Source organism: Colias philodice, chromosome 6, assembly GCF_061535455.1.
Source record: "Colias philodice isolate Cphi_HAF_F1 chromosome 6, ilColPhil1 Martin Lab GWU primary, whole genome shotgun sequence".
Taxonomy (NCBI): Eukaryota; Metazoa; Arthropoda; class Insecta; order Lepidoptera; family Pieridae; genus Colias; species Colias philodice.
The window spans coordinates 5,590,711-5,615,721 of record NC_143091.1 but is presented as its reverse complement, the minus strand read 5'-3'; the positions used below and the strand labels follow the sequence as shown (position 1 = coordinate 5,615,721).

General features: G+C 32.1%; 1 protein-coding gene and 1 long non-coding RNA gene across 2 annotated transcripts; one reads left to right on the top strand and one right to left on the bottom strand.

The window, feature by feature from the left end:
• The first annotated feature begins 3,133 nt into the window (after positions 1 to 3,133).
• On the top strand, positions 3,134 to 4,010 carry LOC149487704 (uncharacterized). Its single transcript, XR_016315692.1, has 3 exons — positions 3,134 to 3,165; positions 3,412 to 3,616; positions 3,719 to 4,010. It is a non-coding gene; the product is annotated as an uncharacterized LOC149487704 (long non-coding RNA).
• A 16,061-nt stretch (positions 4,011 to 20,071) lies between these two features.
• LOC149487703 (monocarboxylate transporter 12-B-like) lies at positions 20,072 to 25,011 on the bottom strand. The gene is made up of 8 exons (XM_089696311.1): positions 24,729 to 25,011; positions 23,600 to 23,726; positions 22,716 to 22,986; positions 22,343 to 22,545; positions 21,781 to 22,036; positions 21,356 to 21,525; positions 21,027 to 21,192; positions 20,072 to 20,690 (listed from the first exon to the last, which is right to left on the bottom strand). Exons 2-8 carry the CDS (start codon positions 23,708 to 23,710, stop codon positions 20,341 to 20,343), a joined length of 1,527 nt encoding a protein of 508 aa, XP_089552437.1. The 5' UTR covers positions 23,711 to 23,726; positions 24,729 to 25,011; the 3' UTR covers positions 20,072 to 20,340.

The window sequence follows — 25,011 nt, the reverse complement described above, 5'->3', positions numbered from 1 at the left end:
TTTCTTTATTATCTTTACGTTCGAAGTATGTAAGCAATGCAAGTTTACAAACCTGACTTTTAATTTAAAATAGGTATCATCCACGGAGAAAAATATAAGTATCGTTTCGTCGTTATCGCTTACCTTATCAGCTAGCTCAAAAAATTATATCTATTCTCAGGGAAACTAAGTACTATAATACCTTTGGGTCGCACCTTTAAAAATTCACAATGATATTAAAATAAACGAGAGGTCGGTACTTCAAAACTTGGATAAATCTTTCGTTCCGGCCACAAAAAGCCGGCAGAAAACCTGGCACTTAAACAACGCTGGTATAATTTACAAGTATTAATATTGCACGCGAGCAAAGGATTTGGCACGAGTTTCTCTAACAACCAAAAGGAAAAGGGTATGAGAATCCCACGTCCGCTTGTCTAGAGGGTAATGAATTCCGTTAATTTTTTTTAACTGCTTTCTATTACTTATATGTATTAGAATTTATTTGATAATTCCGCTCATGTATCTAAATTCAAGTTTAATTTATTAGGTATAACGTTGCTTAAAATTTCTTTTCCCGAAAATAGAACCCTAAATACCTTTAAATTCATTGATATAAAATAGATTAAGACCCCAAAATAGGAGATTAGGTCCATTTCCAAACGTTTGAAATTTTGTTAAAATGTAAGCGTGTTTTTATTGTGGTGAGATTGTACAAAAAGGCACACGCGTTCCTCCAATGTAAATTGGCCCTTTGTCCGTTCAAATAATATGATTCTCACGGGATGCGTAAACAAGGAGGCGGATAAATAAACACACATTCAGAAAAAAGTTGTAATTTATATCCTACCTGAATAGCAACAAGCCGCTTTAGGGTGCACTCACACACATCAGTCACCGTCAAGTCACCGATGACTGATCGGTGACGGTTTGTGTACGTATCCACAAACACCAGTCACCGTCATGTTGTCCGTCAGTCACGTCGCCGGTTTGACTGAATCATTGAACACATACATCAGGTTAGTCAGTGATTAGACGTGTGTCACGCTAGAGAACATGTAGCAATTATTGACGGTAGCACGACGCTGACTGAACTGAGACGTGACGGCACCGGGTGAGTGGGGATAAAAGTATGATACATGTATGGAAAGATTATTTGACGTGCCTGACCGGTGACGTCACTGATAGATTTCGTGCCGGCGACTGTCGTGTGGGAACAGAGTCATACTAGAACTATTGATACATATTTTTTTTTAATCCTGTCCGGTGACGTGCCGTGACGGTGACTGATGTGTGTGAGTGCACCCTTAAACGTCAAAATAACATTTTATACGTTATCACCGAGTTTACGCATGCTAAAGGTGAAATGTTTTAATTATTATTTTATTAACTGTTCACATATTGAATTTTACAGCACGTATAATTTCATGCGGTTAAAACATTCTTTACTATAACAGACTCAAAAGTTTTTTAAGCTTTGAAATGTTAAAATATTTATTGTTACTAGATCTATTTCATGAACACATCATAACCAAGACCAGTAGGTAACTATTTCTACTGAAACATTAAAAAGATTAAAATAAATCATTAATGTATTGTTTTCACACATACATTCGTGTCAGACTGTTTGTTTTACCATATTCATTTCACATGTAGAGCAAACATTAGTAAGAATTTTTTACACTTATCCATACTAATATTATAAATGCGAAAGTAACTCTGTCTGTCTGTCGATTCACACCTAAACTACTGAACCAATTTGCATGAAATTTGGTATGGAGATATTTTGATACCTGAGAAAGGACATAGGCTACTTTTTATTGCGAAATATGTACCTACCACGGGCGAAGCCGGGGCGGACCGCTAGTAAAAATATAATCCTACCATATATTCAGTTTTTTATAGCTTAAAAAGAATCCCATGAAAGCTTTAATCGGATTTACCTTCAGATAGGATTGCCAATCACATTATTTAAAAATTTACACAAACGTAACAAGAATTTTAGGTACTCCAAAATATTACTGTAACTTGATCTATATCTATAGATATATCTAAATTATAACGTGAATTGATAAAACCGTAGATATTTAATTATCTAGCGTTGCAGATGGAAAGCAGACATTGCAGTTGAATTACAATTTCTTTCCATAAATATAGTAATTACAATAACTAATGATGTTATAATTCTGATTTGATTAATACGCTCCGAAAACAACCGTTTTTTGTGAGAACGTTCAATATGAATCAAAAAAAACTCTACCTTGATCGGAAAAGTAAACCAGAACGATAAAAAATTAACACTTTTTAAAACTGTAAACATGAAGGTATTTCCATTTAATTTATTACTAGATATTATTTTTATACCAGAATAAGATCTGAGGAGCATTATTAAATTGCATGGTGGTTGTATGCGGATGATAGCCATTGTAGACAAATTACGGGTATGGGCGGATCGTGATGTAACATTTACTATACCTATTAAATACAGTATATCTGCTGAGTGCTATGACAGTCTTCAACTAATTATTTCATGAGATATTCGTAGTTTTCATTTTTAAGATATTATAAATATAATGGGTGGGAAGATCATTTCATAAAACAATAATTTTATATATCTTAAGTAATTTCTCAAAATTGTTAAAAACCTTTAGGAACTTGAAATAATGGATATCTTAAGTCAATCAGTAAATAACACAAGAAATAATACGTTTTTATAAATGAAGCATAAAAATCTTTTCGAAGTGTCTAGTCGTCCGCTAAACGGATGAATAAAATAAATTAGTCGTCCGATTACCGGATGAATAAAATAATTTAATCGTCCGATTACCGGATGAATAAAATAATTTAATCGTCCGATTATTCGGATTAATAGATAACCTTTTAACACTAAAGCTAGTTGGGTTGGACTAAAGCAAAGGGGGCGCAGGACTTAGAAAATTTTTGGTGGAGTTGGTGTCATTATAACACCTATTTATTATTATTTTATCGTAAAGATTACGCTAATATAAGCATGTTTTATAGGAATAACTTTTCTCTAAAATAAAAAATGGCCGAGATATTCGCCCTTAATTCGTTAGGTTAGGTTTAGGTTAGGTTAGGTTAGGTTTCTTAAAAAAAAACTACACAGAAATAGGAGCCCCGCGAAGCGGGGCTCCGTCGACGCGCAAAAAAAAATCAAGTTTAGGTTAGGTTAGCCGTTAGGTTAGGTTAGGTTAGGTTTCTTAAAAAAAAACTACACAGAAATAGGAGCCCCGCGAAGCGGGGCTCCGTCGACGCGCAAAAAAATAATCAAGTTTAGGTTAGGTTAGCCGTTAGGTTAGGTTAGGTTAGGTTTCTTAAAAAAAAAACTACACAGAAATAGGAGACCCGCGAAGCGGGGCTCCGTCGACGCGCAAAAAAATAATCAAGTTTAGGTTAGGTTAGCCGTTAGGTTAGGTTAGGTTAGGTTTCTTAAAAAAAAAACTAAACAGAAATAGGAGCCCCGCGAAGCGGGGCTCCGTCGACGCGCAAAAAAAAAATCAAGTTTAGGTTAGGTTAGGTTAGGTTAGGTTTCTTAAAAAAAAAACTACACAGAAATAGAAGCCCCGCGAAGCGGGGCTCCGTCGACGCGCAAAAAAAAATCAAGTTTAGGTTAGGTTAGGTTAGGTTAGGTTTCTTAAAAAAAAACTACACAGTAATAGGAGCCCCGCTTCGCGGGGCTCCGTCGACGCGCAAAAAAAAAATCAAGTTTAGGTTAGGTTAGCCGTTAGGTTAGGTTAGGTTAGGTTTCTTAAAAAAAAAACTACACAGAAATAGGAGCCCCGCGAAGCGGGGCTCCGTCGACGCGCAAAAAAAAAATCAAATACCAACGTGTGCCCTCCTCCCCCCTCCTCCCCCCACAAAAAACCTATAATACGTGCGGCAGTTCTCTAAAGAAACCCCGATAACCTAACTATATAGATAAATAGATGTTATCGGACGATTAAATTATTTTATTCATCCGGTAATCGGACGACTAATTTATTTTATTCATCCGTTTAGCGGACGACTAGCTTTGTCCAAATCTTTTATATTACACGAAAAGATACAACCTACTTCAGTTGCCTACTTGAACCTTTTTCACAGAGAGAAGGCACCCGTTCCTCATCTTAATGCCACCTGTTTTTCATAGATGTCACTGTTCATGAAAATAAACAATACTTATTATTTATTAAAATAAAATTATTATTATTTTCGAATGATGTATTTCAGCCTACTTATTTACAACTAAAGTATGTTCAAATTTTAATACGCGTTTAGAATTATAATAATGAAGGATGTAATATCAGCACAAAATGCGTATTATCGATATCATAATATTAGGCTCAGCTTTTATTCGATTGCTCCGTAATAATTATTAAACGGTATCCATTAATTATTTTTTTATTACTTTACGAAATAAATTACATTTTTAATCACAAGATAACAGAATAAAAACTTTACGTAGTTAAATATATGAGAATAAACTCTTCATCGGCAAAAAATAATAATGTAAGTATTTAAACATTTTATACCAAAGTCTACGCTATTATTTTAGTAAGTAATTACGTAGGGAATGAAAATAAATTATGTTATAAAATATTATTGTTCGTCCCTTTTTATTTAAAGGGCTTATTAATTCCAACGCTGTTATGCCTCCATTGTACCCTATCGAGACATAATGTGATAAGCATAAAGACCATTATATACTTACGAGATTAACTCAAAGACGTAATTTGTTAATGGAGAGGTCGCAAATCGGGTGTTATCAGATGCCACAACGTCCCGCCTTTTCGAAACAAATAAACTCAATGTGGTTTTCCTTTTTTTTCTAAGTAATGTTCACGGCGCCGTTTATTTAGTAGCCCCGTGGCGATAAGACCTCTTAAAAAGATTTTAGACCCTTTTAAAGAAATTATCGTTAAATTTGATTTTTGCATACTGAATTAGTGTTATTTGTATGATGAAAGGGTTAATGATCTGCGATGTCCTATGGTTGTGGTTATAGTGTGCAATATACAAGTAAACATGTGATAAATGACGTCAGGATCACTGTATAAAATGATATTATTCCCTAATATCACTTTACTACACGAGCAAACTATTTAATTATTACCAAGGCTGTATATTTTGTGCGAAAAATTAGGTATCATATAGTTAGGCATCATAGTCGACTATTTAAAAGTAAAAAAAATCGTATTGCGTTGTTATTTTTTTAGTTATCATATTTTAACGAAAACAGCGTTACAACTTTTCTTTTAAGTTTAACTTCATTTATTTATTTAATGTAACATTAAGGTAAAAGGTAGGTACGATTACAAAAATAAAAGTACCTACCTAAGAAAAGGTTTTTATTGTAATAAAAATATCAACATCTATCTGTAATGCCTACAATTTTTCATTAAAAATCTATTTCTTTATATTATTCTTCTATTCTTCCCCTTGTATCTAATTTCATATTATTATTCAATATTATATCTTCTTCTATTCTTCCCTGCTTCCAATCTCGTAACATTATTTAATATTATAACAGCATGTAACCCATTCGGGGTTAAATTATCACACGGTACTCATATCTGTCATCACATGATACACAGCATGTTCGATTCCTTTGTTTATTTACAAATATCTTCGAAAAATCCAATAATACAAACAATGCTTCCCAAGATGCAGTTGTTTATTTTAACAGTTATGGTAACGGTACCGGCAAATAAACATCTTTACATGGGAAATAATACTGACTATTTTTGTCTTAATACTTTCACAACTAGTGTGGTTTTGCTTCTTTGTCTGTTGTTATATTTGTTTTTTACTTTAACATAGATAGTTTTTCCGCGGTAATGATACTTTTTGATATTTTTATGTAAATAATCTTTCGTAATCAACTTGTTAATTTGCTAGTGTATTAATTGATAGTGTATTATGTTAATATTCTCAAGAAATAAATAAAAAAGTTTTTAAAGTGCAATGTTTAATGCCAGTTGGTATTATAACTGTCTTCTACTTACTTAAATAAAATAATTATTAAATTTATATTTAAGAAAACACGTCTTGTGATAAATAAATTTGTGACCGCACATAATATGTTGCAAACATTGAGATAATATTAATATGGAGATGACACCGCCTACATCACTTATGTTCCACTCAACATACGCCATGTGGCGTATGTTGAGCGGTTTTTTTTAATGGTTTTAAAGTGAAACGCATCAAATATGCCTTCGTGTGTGTTACGATATTGCACAAATAATACAAATAATACGGAAAAGTGCAAAGGAATAACTTTCATCGGTAAGTACCTAACTAGATAATAATTTTTAAAACTTAGTTAGAGCAAAAAATGGCGCACAGATTTTGTTCGTGGTGTCTCCTCCATACATAGTAATATTATCTCAATGGTTGCAAAACGTTTTTTTACTGTAAAATTTCGTTTAGGTTTTACACCTAAATAACGTAGATCTACGCCTCCATCTGTAAATCAAATCCGCACTGAAAGTTTGGTGTCCGATATGTTTGGACTGGTTGTTTACTTTTCATCAATCTCATGTACCTATGTGTAGACGGGCAGACCACATATAAAATACATTTCAATTATTTTGTTTATTTTTATATATTTTTCAACTATAGGTACTCGTAGTTGGAAAATTTAATTTGTTTGTGTAAATAAACATATCTGGTGGAATTATTCCTGTTACAAAAATCAATTTGAACTTTTATTTTATACTTAGATCAAAATTTATCTCAAATGTAACTAAAAGACCATGCTAAGGAAATGGATACTCAAATCCACACTCAAATCATATAAGTTTTCATGAATTTATTTTTAAACCAAAACTTACGTCTAATTTATTTAAAATTCAATCCGAAGGAGGTGAGATAAGACGTTAACACTAGAGCGCTCGCGCCTAAAATTTTCCTTGAGTGCACGCGTGGGTCACATATGTCACCCAATACGACGCACGTTTTTTTTCATAAAAATCGTAGTTAAAAAAGTAAACGAAGTACTTATTTATGAATCAACTTTATTTTTAAGTGATGAAACAAAAAAAATATCAATACTTTCTCATTTTACTTAAATTATGAGCTAAACATAAACCTCTGTGAAAAGTAACTAATTTATTACTTATTGTGATCAATCAGTTTTTTTTACTTTGGAAACTACAAATTTGGTAAAAATAATCATCTAATTATAAAGTTTAAGAATAAGTTGTTCTTATCCAATAAAATTTTATTTTCAACTAGGTTTCCGCCCGCGGCTTCGCTCGCGCAGTCAAAGAAAACCCGCATAGTTCCCGCTCCCGTGGGATTTCCGGGATTGCGTCATTTTTCCGGGATAAAAAGTAGCCTATGTCCTTCCTCGGGTATCAAAATATCTCCATACCAAATTTCATAAAAATTGGTTCAGTAGTTTATGCGTGATTGAGTAACAGACAGACAGACAGAGTTACTTTCGCATTTATAATATTATAGTATGAATACAAAATAAGTATGTCCTAACACTCGAATATGAGTATATCATTTCGATTTTAGTTACCCATATATTAATAATTTCTTAAAAGTATAAATTGATCATAAGAGCAGTAAAAAATAAAAGCGGTATACTTGATTTTCACTCGTAATTGTATGATTTCAAAAACTTCCTAGAACGCTCGCGCGGGGGACATGCGTCACCCATGTACTTTTATATTTTCGCAGAGTACACTTCGTTGCACCAAGGAAGCTGATACGCTGCTAAAATGTCCGGTGATTAGTAGTCGGGGAATACCTGAGCCAACAACACTCAAGCACGATTGTTTAAAAAAATATTTAGCAATATATAGCACTGGGTGACCTATGTCCCCCGCGCGTGCGCTCTAGTGTTAAATAAAATTGCTATCTCCACTCTTTGCATTTTGTAAATTGACGTGAAATGTTATATAAGTGGCCAATTTTCACCGCGAACATAGGAAACAGCTTTTGTGGAACCTTTCACGTTTTCTGGGGTGAAATAAGTAGTACTCAAACATTACTTTTAATGTAATTTCTAATATTCCCTTAGAAGTACAATCCTTTGTATTTTCTTCGTTAAAATATGAAGGGATATACCGTAAATACTGACTCATAGGTCTCTTATAAACTGTACTATAAAGATAAATAAGCTGTTAAGGTATCTTCTGAAAATTGTAAATCTTCAAAGGATTAAACGCAATCAATGATTTGCATAGTTTATTTATTTATTTATTTATTTATTTTATTTAATTATTTATTGCACACACAAAATAAATAGAGACACACAAAGTGCAGCTAATAGGAAATAATGTGTACAAACGGTGGCCTTATCGCTAAGTAGCGATCTCTTCCAGGCCACCGTATGTTATAAGTAAGGAGAGACGTTAAAAGGAGGTGGGTGAGCAAAAAATAAGGCTTTAGGAAAAAAGAAAAATATAATTATAAATATTCAATATATTATATTATAAATATATGTATAATATCATATACAACAACTATATAGTAGTAAATAGCAAGAGAAAACATAATTATAAATATTTAATAAGTATATCATAAAGAACAAATATAATATAGTAGTAGGTATATAACAAAGAAGAAAATAAGGTAACAGTAAGGAAATAGAGGAAGAAGCTAAGCAAGAGAAAGATAGTGTGACTTAAGAAGGTGTTTAAAACTCCTTAAGGATTGGGCTTGACGTACTTCTAGTGGAAGTTCATTCCAGAGTTTGGCAGCACGAACAGCAAAGGAATGACCATAAAATTTGGTGTTCGTGATAGGGACACGCAAAAGTAAAGTTTTGGAAGGGCGAGGGAAAGGAGAGATAAAGTAATCAAATTTATCTTTGAGATAGTGAGGAGCTTTAGGATCAAACAGGACGGAGAAGAGAAGATGAAGGATGTGGGAGTTACGACGGAAGCGGATGGGAAGCCAGTTGAGTTTTTTGCGATAGTCTGACACGTGGTCAAACTTACGCAAGCCAAAGATAAAGCGAATGCAAAAATTCTGAAGGCGTTCAAGTCGACTCAACTGGGCTTCGGAAAGGTCAAGGTAGGAGGTATCTGCATAATCAAGATGGGAAAGGAGAAGGGAATGAGCTAGCATTATTTTTGTAGGGATAGGCAGAAAGTTGCGCAGGCGCCGAAGTGAGCCAGCGGAAGCAAACATCCTCCTGCTGACCTCCTTCAGGTGAACATCCCACGACAGGGTTTGATCCATTAAAATACCCAAGTTTTTAACGTGGGTACTGTAACCGATCTGTATGCCGTCCAACAAAACATCCGGAAGAGCTGCCCAATCAATCCTTGACACGTATGACGCACTCCCAATGATGATTGTCTGTGTTTTAGCTGGATTTAATAATAGTCCACTGCTCCAGTTTACAATGGTAGACAAATCATTGTTGACCTTACTGATTGCATTGGGCAAGTCTTCCAGAGTCGCTTGGGTGTAGATTTGGACATCGTCAGCATACATGTGGTAGAGAGAAGTTAAAGATTGAGTTAAGGTATTAATAAAAATTGCAAAAAGGAGAGGTGACAAGACGCATCCTTGTGGCACGCCGGCATTGATATTGCGCCAAGACGAGGAAATGTCATCAGTCGAAGAGAAATGTCGTCAGTTTATGTTTATTCTTGAACATCAATCGCAACCCGTTTCAATAAATTGATATTAATTGAATATATACTAGACGAAAAATGATACTACCCTATAAAAATGTCTATAGAGCTATGTATAGCTCTATCCCTGTAAAAAGGCATTTCTTTTACTTCTAGTGGGCAAAATAATGGCTTGAGCGTGGCTTGGGTCCAATGAACTCACGACCGCAGATACGTTTATACCTATGATTTTTCTATTTTATTTTAAAGTGTTATAAAAGAAAATTTATGGCATCAATAAAGGATAGACCAGATTAGGATTTGTATAAACTGTTTGATAATACGTTCTTATTTTAGTTTATCTTAGTTTTGTAACTTAGCTTGATAGATAGTAGGCAAGAAACGCATCAAAATTGTCTTTATTTCAAACCAATACTGAAAAACATATATATCTAATAATATTTTCCAGTTAAAATATTCTTTATTACCTACATTTGAAAGCTTTAACTTTTCGATCGCACCGATTCATGTGCTTCAGAATATCGTAGCTCTATAAAAGCGACGGATTATGCATTTAATTTCTACTAACTGTAATGAGAGAGAGCTGCATATTTCATAGCCGACGGCCCTCGGAGGCGTTAAGGGGGGTATTTTATTGGCTTATTATACAATATTCTAAGCTAAAAATCGTGGAAAGAGTACGTTTTTAATTGGGCAGCGCGCTCGCGTGGTGATGACGGGAGGATTATTCATGGCTGCTTCAGAGCCAACACTTCGTCGCCCTTTTGTTTCTCGTATTTTTCCCGTTTTCATTTATATGCCTTTTTAGTTTACATTGGACGCAGATGTAGCGTGTTGACTTGGAACTGGTCTCTCGTTTTTGTTGTTTCATTAGTTTTTAGTAGTGCGAGACGTAATAGGTACTGTAGTAATAGTCCGGGATACATCGCCCATTTTTGCAAGTGATTACTATCAAGCTAATTTTTCGTGAGTAGCTTTATTTTGATGAGATGCCCAATAATTTCATGTACAAAACTCTCGATTGTGGTAGCTACCAGAGGAAACAAGGATAAAATATTTTGATTTGATGGTTCTCAAATATTAATTACTAACTGAATGTTTTTCTTTGTTCAATCTCAAGATAATTATCTAAATTATTCGAAAAAATATTTGTCCTACAAAATCTATGGTTTGATCAAAGAGTCCCCCTTTCCAATGTGTATCGATAACGAAGTCATCATAAATGATTACTAACCAGCTGATTTTTTTATTTTCACTTATTTAATACTTATATAATTCAACAGACATATTGTCCTACAAATTGCGTAATAAATATTTGAGAACCGTCAAATCAAAAATTTTTATCCTTGTTACCTCTGTAAGCTACCACAATCGAGAGTTTCGTACATGAAATTATTGGGCATCTCATCAAAATAAAGCTACTCACGAAAAATTAGCTTGATAGTAATCACTTGCAAAAATGGGCGATGTATCCCGGACTATAACGTTAATCGTTCAAATCTCTTGTAAATTTTGCATAAAATAGTATGGAAAATTTATGGGATATGTACCAGCCAGGAAATCAAACTATTTTTATTATTAACACTAGTAGTAGTAGTAACCTTAACACTAGTACTTAATCACACTTAAAATGATAATATTTAGAATATTAGTTGTTCAAATTTTCATTTCAAAATATAAGTTTGGTGAGAATGAACTGATATTTTACGAAACGAAACGTGGATTTAGGAACTTAATTGCCGCCATGATTTACCTATCTGGCATCCACGTTATGCTGAGCTCGGCTTATGTATTTATTTTAAAAATTAACAAACGTTCACAATGTATGTAATGTAATATCATATAAAGTAAGTATATAATTATATTATCGAATGCTTATAAATATTTTGAGTAAATTGTGAAAACATTGCGCCATCATTTATAAGAAATATAGGGTGTTTACACATAAATCCGTCATTATATTTCAAGTTCTGACAAAAATATGGTCGATTTTATTATCCGGCCACATCAGCCACGTTAATATGGCAAAGCCTGTATTTCATGTTGCATTTCATCAAAATGTGGCTGCAGAAATCCACAAATTATTTTAAGTGCTTCGTTAAATTTTGTCCAATTTATTTAATTGACTTAATGCTCTTTTCATTTAAACAAAAATCGTTTGTTGGAAACAGAGTATTATAATTAATATGGTAAACTCAAACGAATGCACACACGTTGATAATATTATTTATTCTTTTACGCAATTGTTATGAAATAAATACCTACTTTATTAGTAGGTATTACTTAGCACATATTGGAAATACAAACGAGAAATTGAATACAAGATAAAGCGACAAAATATGACGCCGTCAACCGTGAGTAAATAGAATATAGGGATGAAATACGACAAAGCGGATATTCATATCATTTCAAATAATATCTCAAACAACGCGATCCAGCACGGGCGGGCTAATTTAACGTTCCAAGCCAGCGGTTCGCGGCAGCCTGAAGTCGGGAATTCTTCTAGAAGAGAGGAGCCCGCCTTGAATCTATTTCACGCACATTACGCGCCTGACTTATGAGTTATTACCGCTGTAAAACTCAGTACATGTCACTCCATTTACTCCATTTTTAACAATTCATCGCTACGTTTTAAGCATTATGTAAGTATATTTTTCATGAGTTTCTTCAATCTTTTTTAAGCTGTGTAGGTATATTATATGCTTGTATCATATTTTATAAATCTTTTCTTGTTCAGTTGAGAATGAATTAAGAAACACAGAATTACATAGATCTAATCGAAAGTAGAGTTTTGTCCACATTACGCGTATACCTATATCAATGAAACCTTCAAATTACATTATTAAAACTAAATCTCCTATTTTGATTAAATTTATATTCATTTAAAATAGGCATGGATCATAATTGAAGTGTATTTATTATCTTCTACTACAACAGAATCGAAATAATAAAAAAAAACAACCAGTTGAACGGGAAAACAAAAACAAAAAACATAGAAACTGACTTTATCATCGTTTATATGTGAAAAAGTCGCAAACACCTCTGGGAACGACAAGCATTGTGTAAAAGGTGAATGGCTCGTCTTGGAAAATACGGAAAAAACTGCATATGATGAATGAAAGAGTTTTAGACTAGACTAGTCTAAAGCAAATAGACACTGAATTAAAGCAAGGTGAGTGTAGTTTTTCTCTGTAGCAAGTTTGATTAACATCATATTATGTACGAGATTTTGATAAACAATGCTAAATATTCCGTTTGGAATTTTAAAGCTTCGAAAATTACAAGGAAAAATAACTTCCTATTATTACAATAATAACATAAAATATAATGTTGTAAAAGATATTTATAATGTAAATTAGAAGAGAATATAAACTATAAAAATTATACTAATTACATTCTGATACATCCATAGAATAATTATGATCTATTCTAAATTAAACTTCATAATCCAAAAAGAGATAAAGAGCGAAACGTTCACAGCAATGAAATTGTCTAGACATATCAATATTGCCACTACAGAGGTAAGTAGAAAGTTACAAGGAAAAGTATGAAATTGAGCATATTCCTGTTCACATGAATGAATTAATACAAATTACGACTACATCGTTACACACCCCACCGTGAGGCGAGACATGGTGGCGCCGAAGGAGTAACAACTCTGTGATGCCAATATACTTGTAATGAATCAATGTAAAATGATATATAAAATATTTTATATTTTACGTGATTTAAAATAGTATGAAACAATAAAAAAAACTTTATACTTAGCATATTGAAAATACTTTAAAAACTTAGCTACATGTTATAGAGAAGGCGACCTTTTCGCTACCAGCAATCTCTACCAAGCAAACTCAATGACAAGGAACGTTTATTACTGAGTCAGGTACCTAGATAGTATTATAGACTACTTATACAAAATACGACCAGAAAACTGATAATTATCGTTGTAATTATATTGTTCTAATGAATTTAATTGCAGAACACGATAACTTAAGAAAAGGTTTATCTAGAAAATTATTGGGGAAGGTATAAGTTTGTTGGTTTCTTTTTTTCATCGAATCTCGTAACATAATAAATATGTTGTGTTGCTATTCAATGGTAATTGTAGTTTTTTGCATAAATAATGTCTGTTTAGAATAAGGAACTTTTTAACGCGCTTAAAATGCGACTTAATAATTAATTCTGTGCTGTATTGAGTCTTTGAAAATCTTAATTGAAATCAATGTCAGAAAATGTCGTTATTAAACAAATAAATCGTGATTTACATGTATAGATGCGTATTTAGTAAATCTTTAGAAGTGTTGTATTGTCTTTTTGTCCCGAAGAAGTAGGTATTATCACAAAGTAGTTACTAATTTCCAAATGTCTGATAGGTACTGAAGTAAAATCAATCACTAGGAAACACAGATCTAATTGGGAAATCAATTCGTTCGTATTAAATTAAAAAGCTCATTCACAACAAATTATTACTTACACGAATTGATGTTATGCACTGAATTGTAATTTGTATGCTTTACGCTATCGCATACAACATTTACAAGTTTTGTCAAACAGTGTTGAAATGAAATGTCGCGTTGTATTCAAAATTGTTTTTGCATGTTTCAATTAGTGCTTTTGTGTAATATTTTGTTTCAACATTAATATTTAATAGTGTTGACATTATTGTGTATAAATAACTATGCTTTCTTTCTTTTAAGCAGTAAGATCTTACAGTTAAGTGGGTTTATTAAATTAATCAACTTAAGTCGTACGTATAAGTTTTTACGGGAAAAATGCAGGAAAATATTTCGCTTCGAGATACTATAGTCCGATTGATATTATTGATGTTAAAGTATACCTAATATTATAGTAATATTACAGCTCTAAATATCACAGCTAGAAATTTTTAAATATGGCATGACAAATTATACACCTGTAACATGTAGGTATTATTTTTCAAGTCTGAAGTAATTAAAAGTAATTAAACTCTAACACCCCCGATGAACTTGGCAAAGCGTAAAATTTTTAATTAACAAGTAAGTGGCTACGCACATTATGGTGTAAAATATTATGTAGAGGTATGCCATTTCACTTTTGTAGTGCATAGAATAAATGCAAAGATAACATTTGTTTAAATGATGATTTTTACTGTCGTCAAAAGATTAATAGGTATTATATTGGATCTTGAGATTATCTCATACACTATTGGAATTAATTTGTATTATTGCTTTGAAAAGGTGCAAATTATGCAGCTTAGTAAATACTAATTCATGCTGATTTAATAAATTACTATTATTTTAACGAGAAGAATGAAAGGACCGATCGAGTAGGTATATTCAATACTTAGAAATATCATGTACCTAATACGTTGGAACAATAATCCGGAATAAAAGGACACGCGATATTATGCCATTGTGGCGATCTTCAATGGATATTATTCTTTGCACAAGGTTTCTCATATAATAATAGTACCTACATTATAACTAGTGCCTCATATAGATGTGAGTGTTTCTACTCGATGTTCCAATAAAGTTTTGTCAAGGGATCTTTGCCGGCACATAATAAAGTATTACAAAGCCAAGACCGTCATTGTTGCCGGTACTTCAATCGGGACCCTCTGGAGTGAGCGTTTAGTACGGCGAGTGTACTTGACTGTACGGTGTACCGAACGATTGTTTAACTGAAAGTGAAATATTCAAGTGAGTTTGTATTACAAGTTCACAATTCACAAAGCTTTAACGACTTCTTTGTGTTTGTTATATTTGTAACATTTAACTAGTTTTAAAAGTCTTTGCTTGCAGGAAACGGTGTTTTGAGTGTCTTTTTGCTACCGTTTTTTTATTAGTTAGTCTACCACTTTTTGAGAGAAAATGAAATTAAAAAACGATTTGTATTTTTTACATATTTTTATACCTGGTAAATATAAAATATGCAAGAAATATGGGAAAATTATAGTCATGCATAATCCAGTTTCTTTTTGTTTGAGAAAAGTTGCCCGTCTTGCTGTGGCAGCGTCTCTAGCTAAAAACCTATGTAAAAGAAAACAGGAACAATTTTATAATAACTATTTAATTTTATGCAGAAATAGTGCAATATGTGTCTTGAACAATTTTTTGGCAAAATAAAGATTTTATTAAAAAGATTTTAATGTTTTTGGCAAAATAAAGATTTTATTAAAAAAAAAAATATTTAATTATTCTTGCTGTTAGCTTGGACCACAGTAATATCATTTGTTTTCAGATTCATTTCAGATCTTAACAATAATTTTATAAAAATTCTTACTAATCTGATGGCTTATTAAATTTAGATTCTTTTTTTACTTAAGATAGGGAAGCGCTTGACCGCAATCTCGCCTGATGGAAAGCTAAGATGCGGTCTAAGATGGTACGCGCTTCCCTAGTAGGTACCGGTTCACTTTTCTCTTGAAGACCCCCATATTGTACTCGTCGGGGAACACAGATTCAGGAAGCGCGTTCCAGTCCCTTGCGGTTCGAATGAAGAATGTGGAATCGAACCGCTTAGTCCGGGTACATGGAACGTCCACCATATGGCGATGCCTAGAATCTGTGCGCCTCGACGATCGATGGAAGATATACTTAAAACAAATAATTATGCAAAATTTCAACATAAAATTCTCAGCAGTTTTTGTATACTTACTATCTTGTAATACATATTCACCACACGTGATTATAAATTATCTAAGCAGTGTTGTGATTAATAAGCAATTTTTATAGATTTCAACGTTTAAAAATCACATATTCAGCTCAGTCAGAGAATAAGTTATAAGCAAGTGATAGTAAACACGTCATAAGAGGACAGAGATAAGGTTTTATGAGTTCACAACGTCGTATCTGTACGGCGAGCGGTAAATGTGCATAAAATATCTGTAGAACTATAGATAATCAATTTTGTAATTGATGAATAAAAAAAATTTTTTTTCTAATACGTTTTAATACTGTGTATAGTTAACGGATGCAGGAGATAATTTAAAAGTAATACTATGTGTTGAATTGCTTTATTTATTCGTAATCATTTTGGAAGATCATGAGTAATTTGACCTATAGTGTAATTAAAAAACAGTATAGAATTAAAAATAATTTTGTATTTATATTTTATACTAAAATGTTTTACTTTCTTCAATATTATTTCGTCAAACATTGCGTAGCGTAAAGTAGAGCAGGTATTAGAACGAAATTACACAGAAAAATACAACTTTTTGTATAACCTAAACTTACATTAATTATTGAAAATTTAACTATTATCATAAGATAATAATATTGAAATTATTTCAATAGTATGTTAGTTCAATAGTATTCCAAGTAGCAGACATTATGCCTACGCAATTTACGGCTAAATTATATAACCTATAATATATAATTTATAATATTCATGCGCTAAAGCAAAATTTCAATTGTTAAATATACAGTTTCAAAGACAGCTTTATGTTAGTAATGTAATTAATTAGAACGTAACTTAGCAATCACACTAGAAAACTTCGCAAAAAGTAATCGTAATTATTTCTTTCACAGAATAGCTTAATATTGTTAAAAGTCCGATATTAAGAAATCTTAAATATCATACTTTTGGCGGATAAAAGTAAAACTCCTATCACAACAAGTCATTAAAGAAGAAAGAAGAATTATATAAAGTGAAACAAGTCTCCGAAGTTTCGTTTCGTTTAGATAGGTCTTTCTAAACCTGCTAGCCCTAATTAAATGTTTATTTTCTTGTTTATTATAAAACAAACGACCGGCTCTCACTTTATTTGGTTTTTATAGGGAAATGTTTTACAAAATATTTTCTTGTTCTGAATTTGACACGCCTTTTAGATATATTAGCGCCTATATATAGATATTTGGGAATTTAAATCCATTAGTAGAGATTAATTACATATTATTATGTAGATCTTATATGCGTGTATAAAAAAACTAAAGAAGTATCAGATATTCAAAACTCAATTTAAACTATGTATGTGCTAACATATTCTTCTATTAGGAAGAACATCAAAGTCTTAGAAGATCAATCTCATAAAACAGCTGCTTTGAATTATGTATTTGAACGTTACCAATGACAGGCTCATGTATTTCTTGAAATGAGATTCATTTAAATCCCTTTAAAACTTCGCGAAAGTTCTATTCGCTCGCGAGTGTAACCGGTACGGGTGCAAATTTAAAGTATGTATTAGCAACGCCGCAAACCGTCAACCTAGCGAGCACGAATATTCCATTACTGCCTGAAAGTGACATTTACGTTTTCACATAGCACCCGGAGGTGTTTTTTATTTAAATAAACTAATATGATTCGTCGATGCCATTCGTTCGGTGATGTTAATGAATGATGAAACACAAATGTATGTGATGGTCACTTGCGGAACACGTAAACGGATGACTTGTAAAAATTCGTGCGAAAGAGAGTATTAAATAAATATAAAAATACACCATCAACCCCCAATAAACAAAGGATATATAGGGAATAAAAAGGTGGGTCACGGGTAGACAATAAATAACAACGATGATCGAATTGATTGAGACAAGTGCAAAACAAGGAGCGTCCCGGAGAGCGGCGAGTGGCGAGTGGAAAGCAACGCACGAGCATTGTTGGGGCTCGGCTCATACAGATGGCCCGAGGATTATCATCAATCACCGGCTGCAATTGCGCAAGGCCTTTCAGAATGCACACCATGCTATTTGTGTGCACCGGTCAGGATTAGGCAGTATTAGTTGAATCGAATTCCGTGCTAAGCGCTCTGCGGCGCTATGTGTTACTGTGAAATGTGCCCGGCCTTCTCTAAATACCCCGCATGGCCCACGGCCCGTTCGACACGAATTCATTTCTAAATCACTGAAAACGTGTTGAAATCGCAACTTTGTTTCAATTAACACCAATTCCTGTTTCTTGTTAAAAATAAGTTAGAGCTAGAGACGATGAATATTGTGTATCATAATGACATGAAAATATATTTTAATACATAGAGCATTAACGTTTTTAGCATTTTTTTCCTAATATTGAATACGTATACTAAAAAAGGTACTAGGTTGCCAAAGTTCAAAATTTAAGTTTTTCTTGAAAACCGTAATTTTAATTAAAAAAAAATCCAATGCCGTTATGTAGAGACATTTAAAAATGTTTAGAGGCAAGGCTTGTGTTAATGAGGTCTAATTATATGGCGTCATTAATTTTTTCATGTTCGATCTCGTTTTGGTACCAACGTAATTAAATAGACACGCAATATCTCAAATATATGGGGAAACGTTTACTATTCACCACTAAATTATGAAATTATTATTAGAATAGACCATTAAACGACTTTTTGCTCTACTTCACTATTTCGACATGTTATGTTATGTTAGGTATAAACTATTTACCTACCTACTTATAAAAATTGTTGTGAAGTAAAATAAACGATTATAATAAATATTATAATATTGCAAATTTTGTATACAAATTAATTGCGTTATATTATTTCCAATACTTTCGTAGTTCAACGGAATTGTTTATATTTGAGTTTAATTGTAATTACACTCATCACCATTATTAACTACTGATTAATCAAAATGTACGAACATACATTTATTAATATCTTTCCAGGAAGTACAACAGGATGGAATTTCAAATATATATTAAAAGGAAAGTAGTATTTAGGTAAATTAATTTCAAAAACAGTTGCAGAATTTCAGTGTTATTCTTAGCGTAATTTTAAAATGATTATGATTTCTAGACAAGTTAAACTTATTTACCTACGAATGATGGGTAACAGGCTTCATTTAAATATCAACCTATATCAATAGAATATATCTAAAATACAGTATAATAATAAATAATCTTTTTAGCGTAGTGACTATAGATATACATACGCATTTACATTTAACAACTAATTAGTAATCTGTGACATAGATTTTTATAAAAAGCGGACTTTATTTGCATTTTGCAACCAAGTGATGCGGTTCTTCTTAATTAAATATCACACAATCATTTATGTTACCATCGACTGATTTGAAAGTATTAAAGATTATCTTAATATGTGATGTATATATTATTTCAAAATTTTCGATCCACCTACAATTAATTTAAAATTGAAAAAGATATTTATTCACAATAACCATTTTGTAACAGTGTCCACATGCAGCATGCACTAACTTCCCTCATGACACTTCATATTAGAAAAATATTTTGTCATTTATGTAATGTTTATGGTAAAGCGCTTCCATCCGTATGCAGGTGAGCGGCGTGGCGCCGACGCGGACGGTCAGGCGCGCGACTCGCAGCGTCTCTTGCTCTTCTACATGAGATTTCCGAACTGATCGGTTGCTTTAACTGTGACATACTACTCTCATTTTATAGGGCTGTATACGAAATGTATAAGGCTTTGCATACTTACAATTTTATGCAATTAGATGCTGTTTTCCTAGATTAATGAAAATTTGTATATAAAAATAATAATGAATGTTTTCAGAGTTTTGGTTATAACATAATTTACTTAACTGTGTGAGGGTTTTTAAATAACTTCATACAAATTAATTTCAATAATTTATTTAGTAGACAATAGACATATTAAGACTTCAATCAGCTCATATTGTACCTACTACTCTTCACACATAAATCATAATATCAGTCTCAGACTTTTAAATGCTTAGCATTGTAGGTACGCGACATTTGGAACAACACAACAAGTAGCTTCTATTATAACATTCCCTAATATGAAAAACTACATAAATAACTATAATCTTCACTAGTCTTATTATTTGGTCTGAATGATCACAGTTTGTGTGAACTCTTCCCTCTCTTACGTCAATTGTGTTTCATCTGTTCTATTTTTCTGTTTCTTTTCTTTATAGTATTGATATAACATATCCGGTATCCACATAATGAGAAACAGTACAAGTAAGGCATTTTGAGCAGATATACAAACGATATAGCTCCCTGTATAATCTCTTATCCAGCCTAAGAAATAGCCTGCTGGGGGTACAATTAAACCCATGCTTAACATTCCTAGACCTACAGCAGAGGCCACTTGGTCCATCCTACATTCTTCAGCAATTGCAATATTTCTAGATACGATTACCATACTCCTTCCAATTCCATAGAATAGTGATAGAACTAGTAACACGTACATGTCCGTTTGGTATGCTAGAACTGTAAAATAATCACCAATAAGATAACAAGTTCATTTTTATGCAATAAATGAATAACACTAAACAATTGATATAATTGTCAAGAAATAAGGTCTGTTACATTTGATATTGTCTGGTCACGGTTACTGGTCAAGAAGACCACGATTTATTCATGTTTTTCTAACGCTTTAATTTCTAACTTCTAAATATTATCATAGTAGTAAGTAAATCTTGACAGTAGGATAAATTGTGACTCTCCCTACCTATTATCTTATTATGAATTTACCAAAATTGTGTCTAATTTATTTACAGGACCTATGACATTTCTTATTTCGGTATTTTTCCTTAAAATACTTACTTTGTCGTACTACAAGACAGCAGACACTGGACAATATCACAGTCATTTTAACAGAAACATTGAATTTCGCTTGCGCCTGCGGCAAGGCCAGTCTTCCAATTATATCAGCGATGGCCACAGCTGACATGCAATTGGCGGTTTTTTGCTTATCCATATTCGCAGCTCTCTATAACAAAAATGATTTAAAACATCATCATTTTCATCCTATTTTTAATCATTCAGTATTACATTTTTCAGCACATTCATCATTCATAAAATTAGCAATTGAATAGAGATTACATATTATCTACTACCTAATATATAATATAATATAATAGAGTATTACATACCTGTAGGAATAGTGGATACAACATGCTAAAGTTTTGTATCGAAACAAAGGTTAAAGATGTGCCAATAATAACATTTAAAAATCTAGGACTTGATAATAGTGAAATATCGAGCAAGTCGTATACATTTTTTAGCATACTCATAATTCTGTTTCCATTTGTAGTTATATGTTCTGAAAAAGGGATAGTTATGTACCTACATATAAATTAGATTGTATAGTAAATAACTTGAACTATAATGACAGAACGATATATTATTGTAATAATTCAAATAAACCTTTTACTGGAGGTTCGTTAATTTAAGCTTTAAATTTCACTTAAAATTACCCACGAATTTTACCACTTAGATTTATTAATTACCTAATAAGTCTACATAAATATGTATTTTTGCTAATAAAAACATTCACTTCTAATATAAAGTAACGTACCATTCGTGGGAACATTTGATTTGTCATTTTGCTGCAATTGTGTAAAACTTTGAGATAATAATTTATGCGAGTCAACTTTTTGCTTTCCATTCTCTTGTAAAACTGACGGGATTGTCGCTCGTCTAGTTCTTTTGTAGACTTCATCATTAGTATTGCAATTATTTTCTAGTAACGTCTTTTTTTCGTCAATTACGACCTCCTCTTCCACTCTCTTCATGTGCCATTCAACGGGCTGTATGAGCAGCGTTCCAGCTATCTGAAATACAGACCGTATTTTATTTGTAACATTTGTAAACTGGGAAAATCTAAAGTCTCCTTTTTAAAGTAAAACACTGCATTGTTTTCTAGGTATATTAATTATTCATCAATCTCATGTGTTTAAACGTATTATTTCACTTTAAAGAGTTCGATTACATCACCAATTATACTGAAGTGCTATCAAATATTGGCCAATTTTATTGAGGTTAAAAGGTTACGAGTTATTTTTATACAAAATACAGCTTTAATGTGGTTAATAAAAACATAATATGAACGAAATTTATATATTTTGTAGGATATTTACCCCATGTAAACTGAGAGCAGAAAGCAGTAAGCATGCTCCTAAAAATCCATAATTATCCAAGAGATATCGCACCACATGTGGCATTACTGTCTGCCCAATGCCGGTGCCCGCCATTGCTATTCCCACAGCAATACTCTTTTTCACTTTGAAGTAACTATTTATGGCCACAAACGATGCATTTTGAATGAAACCTAATCCGATACCTATAACGAAAATCTAAAATGTAATCCGTTGATTCCTGACTCTACATAATATTATTATGTACAAAAATGATTTCATTTAGCTGTAAGATTTTGCTTCTAAAACCATGGAGAACAGGGATGTTATACAATACGTATTTAATTAAACAAAAATATAATTGCTACAAGCTTACCTATTAGAACACCATAGCTTATTATCAGGTGAACGATATTAGTAGAAAAACCGCTAACAAAAATTCCCAAACTGGATAAAAATGCTCCTGCCACAGATACAAATCTGGCTGACGTCAGTTTAACTAGAGCACCGGCGATCGGGCCACTAAAATTGCATACAAAAAGCATAGCACTGAGAACTATGGACGCTCCTTGCGTCTTGTGTCCCATTGCTTCCAGAGCATCTCCGTATAGCAAGCTGAAGAGGGACAACATAGACTGATTGAATATCTAAAATAGAATTAGGAGTCATGTTATTAAGATGGATACCATATTTTATACAATTAAATTAAAGTTAAATAAATGAAATGTATGCAGTTGACAACATTAATTATGATTATAATACAACATATTTTATAATTAGCTTTCAGAAAGTAAATTACATTATATTTCTTAACCAAAATATGTTTCTAATATTATATTATACCTTAATAAAATTCCTTAGTCTTTACATTTTATTAATTACGATGTTAAAAGGTATCTAACTTGCCGTTTAAATTAAGACTGAGTGGTAATAAATCCAATTATATTATTACAGGCATTCTGTGATCATTCCTAATAATTAAAGTTTTCTTATAGCTAAACATTTCTAAACAAAAAAAAGTTTATTTGGTGATGTACTGATGTACATCGTATTGCACATATTATGATTAATATTACAGTCAATTTTAGTTACTTGTGCAATACGATTTATATAATTATATCTAACGTGCTAACCAACACTGTAAACTTATGAAAAAAAAAACTTGCGACCGCTGTTACTGATGTAATATATAGGTACCTTGATATAACACCATGAAATAAGCCTGGTTATTAAAAGATAAATATAATATTTGTAACTTACATTGGAAACTCCTGTTCCTATTAAAATTACCCATCCCCAGTCTCCATCAGGTGGGACTAATTTTATCCTTTTCACAGTTCTTGGCAAAACTAGAACTTGTTTCTCCGACATTTTCTTTAATTATCATCTAAAAATATAAATAAAATTCTTTATTATGGAGTCAAAATACAAACATAAATGAATAAAAAATGCTATTGTTACTCTACATTGTATAACAGAACCTGGTTTAAAGAATGGTATTAGTAGTCAGCCTTGAACTTGATATAAACAATTTGTGAGACACGTAAGTAATTAGGTACGTTTCGATTTACACAGTTTACATATTCTGTCATTCTTTTGGTTAAATTACTATTCTTCAAGTTTAAAATTTTAAAGAAAAATATAGAGTTGATGGATGGATGTTTGTATAATTGATAGTAATCAACGGTTGGGGTAACCTTGTTTTGTTAACGATTATAAGTATTGTATCTATAAATAAATCACCTACACTTCATTATCTGGCATGCGTTTACGAGTTTATTGGATGTTAAAAAGTCAAGTAGTAGCATGAAACACACTGTAAAACAAGTGGAATTGACGGTCATATTATGTTTTGTATGAACATTAAACGTGGACTTTGAAATCATAGATTTATTCGAATTTGTCTCCACATCAAAATCTCTTTTTAATGAACAGTACCATTATATTAAGTATTTATTACGATCAAATAATTTTATTTGTAGGAATATTATGGTCCGAAACAGTTTGAATTATTTTTTTTTAATGTCTGTATGCATAACAATTGTAATATGGGTAATTTAAATTTTAAATTATTCAATATACACATAGACATATACGTCCTCGAGACTCACTTCTAATGATTTTTCATTTCGATCAATGAATCGGATGTCATAATTTAAATGGTAACAAATTACAAGACAGAGTTACATTCCATATCACGAAACGAATTTTTATACTTTTAAAGCGGCAGATATTCAAGAAAATTATTTTATAAATGTCTTATACAACTAAAGTATCTATCATGTAATGCATACGTATAACGTATTCCACCGACCTTCATTAATGATGTAATGATACTCATCTCAACTCTAATGAATGTACAAAATTACACAACTAATTCATTCCTTACCTATTTGAAACTATTTACAAATCACATTCATAACCCACAAAATCAGTTAACAAAACACATGTTCACACTTTAAAATTGAGTAATTTTATGCCATACATCCGTCCAACGTGAAACTACGCTTGTTAGTGAGATATTTCATCATTATTTGCGATTTATCAATGCTAGTCACATTATAAGACGAATTTGGCACCCGAGCTATTACAGTAATCTTTACAGACACTGGGATAAAGTGCGACGCTATCAGAAAATCCAATTAAATACATAGATTTGATCAAGGAAATGT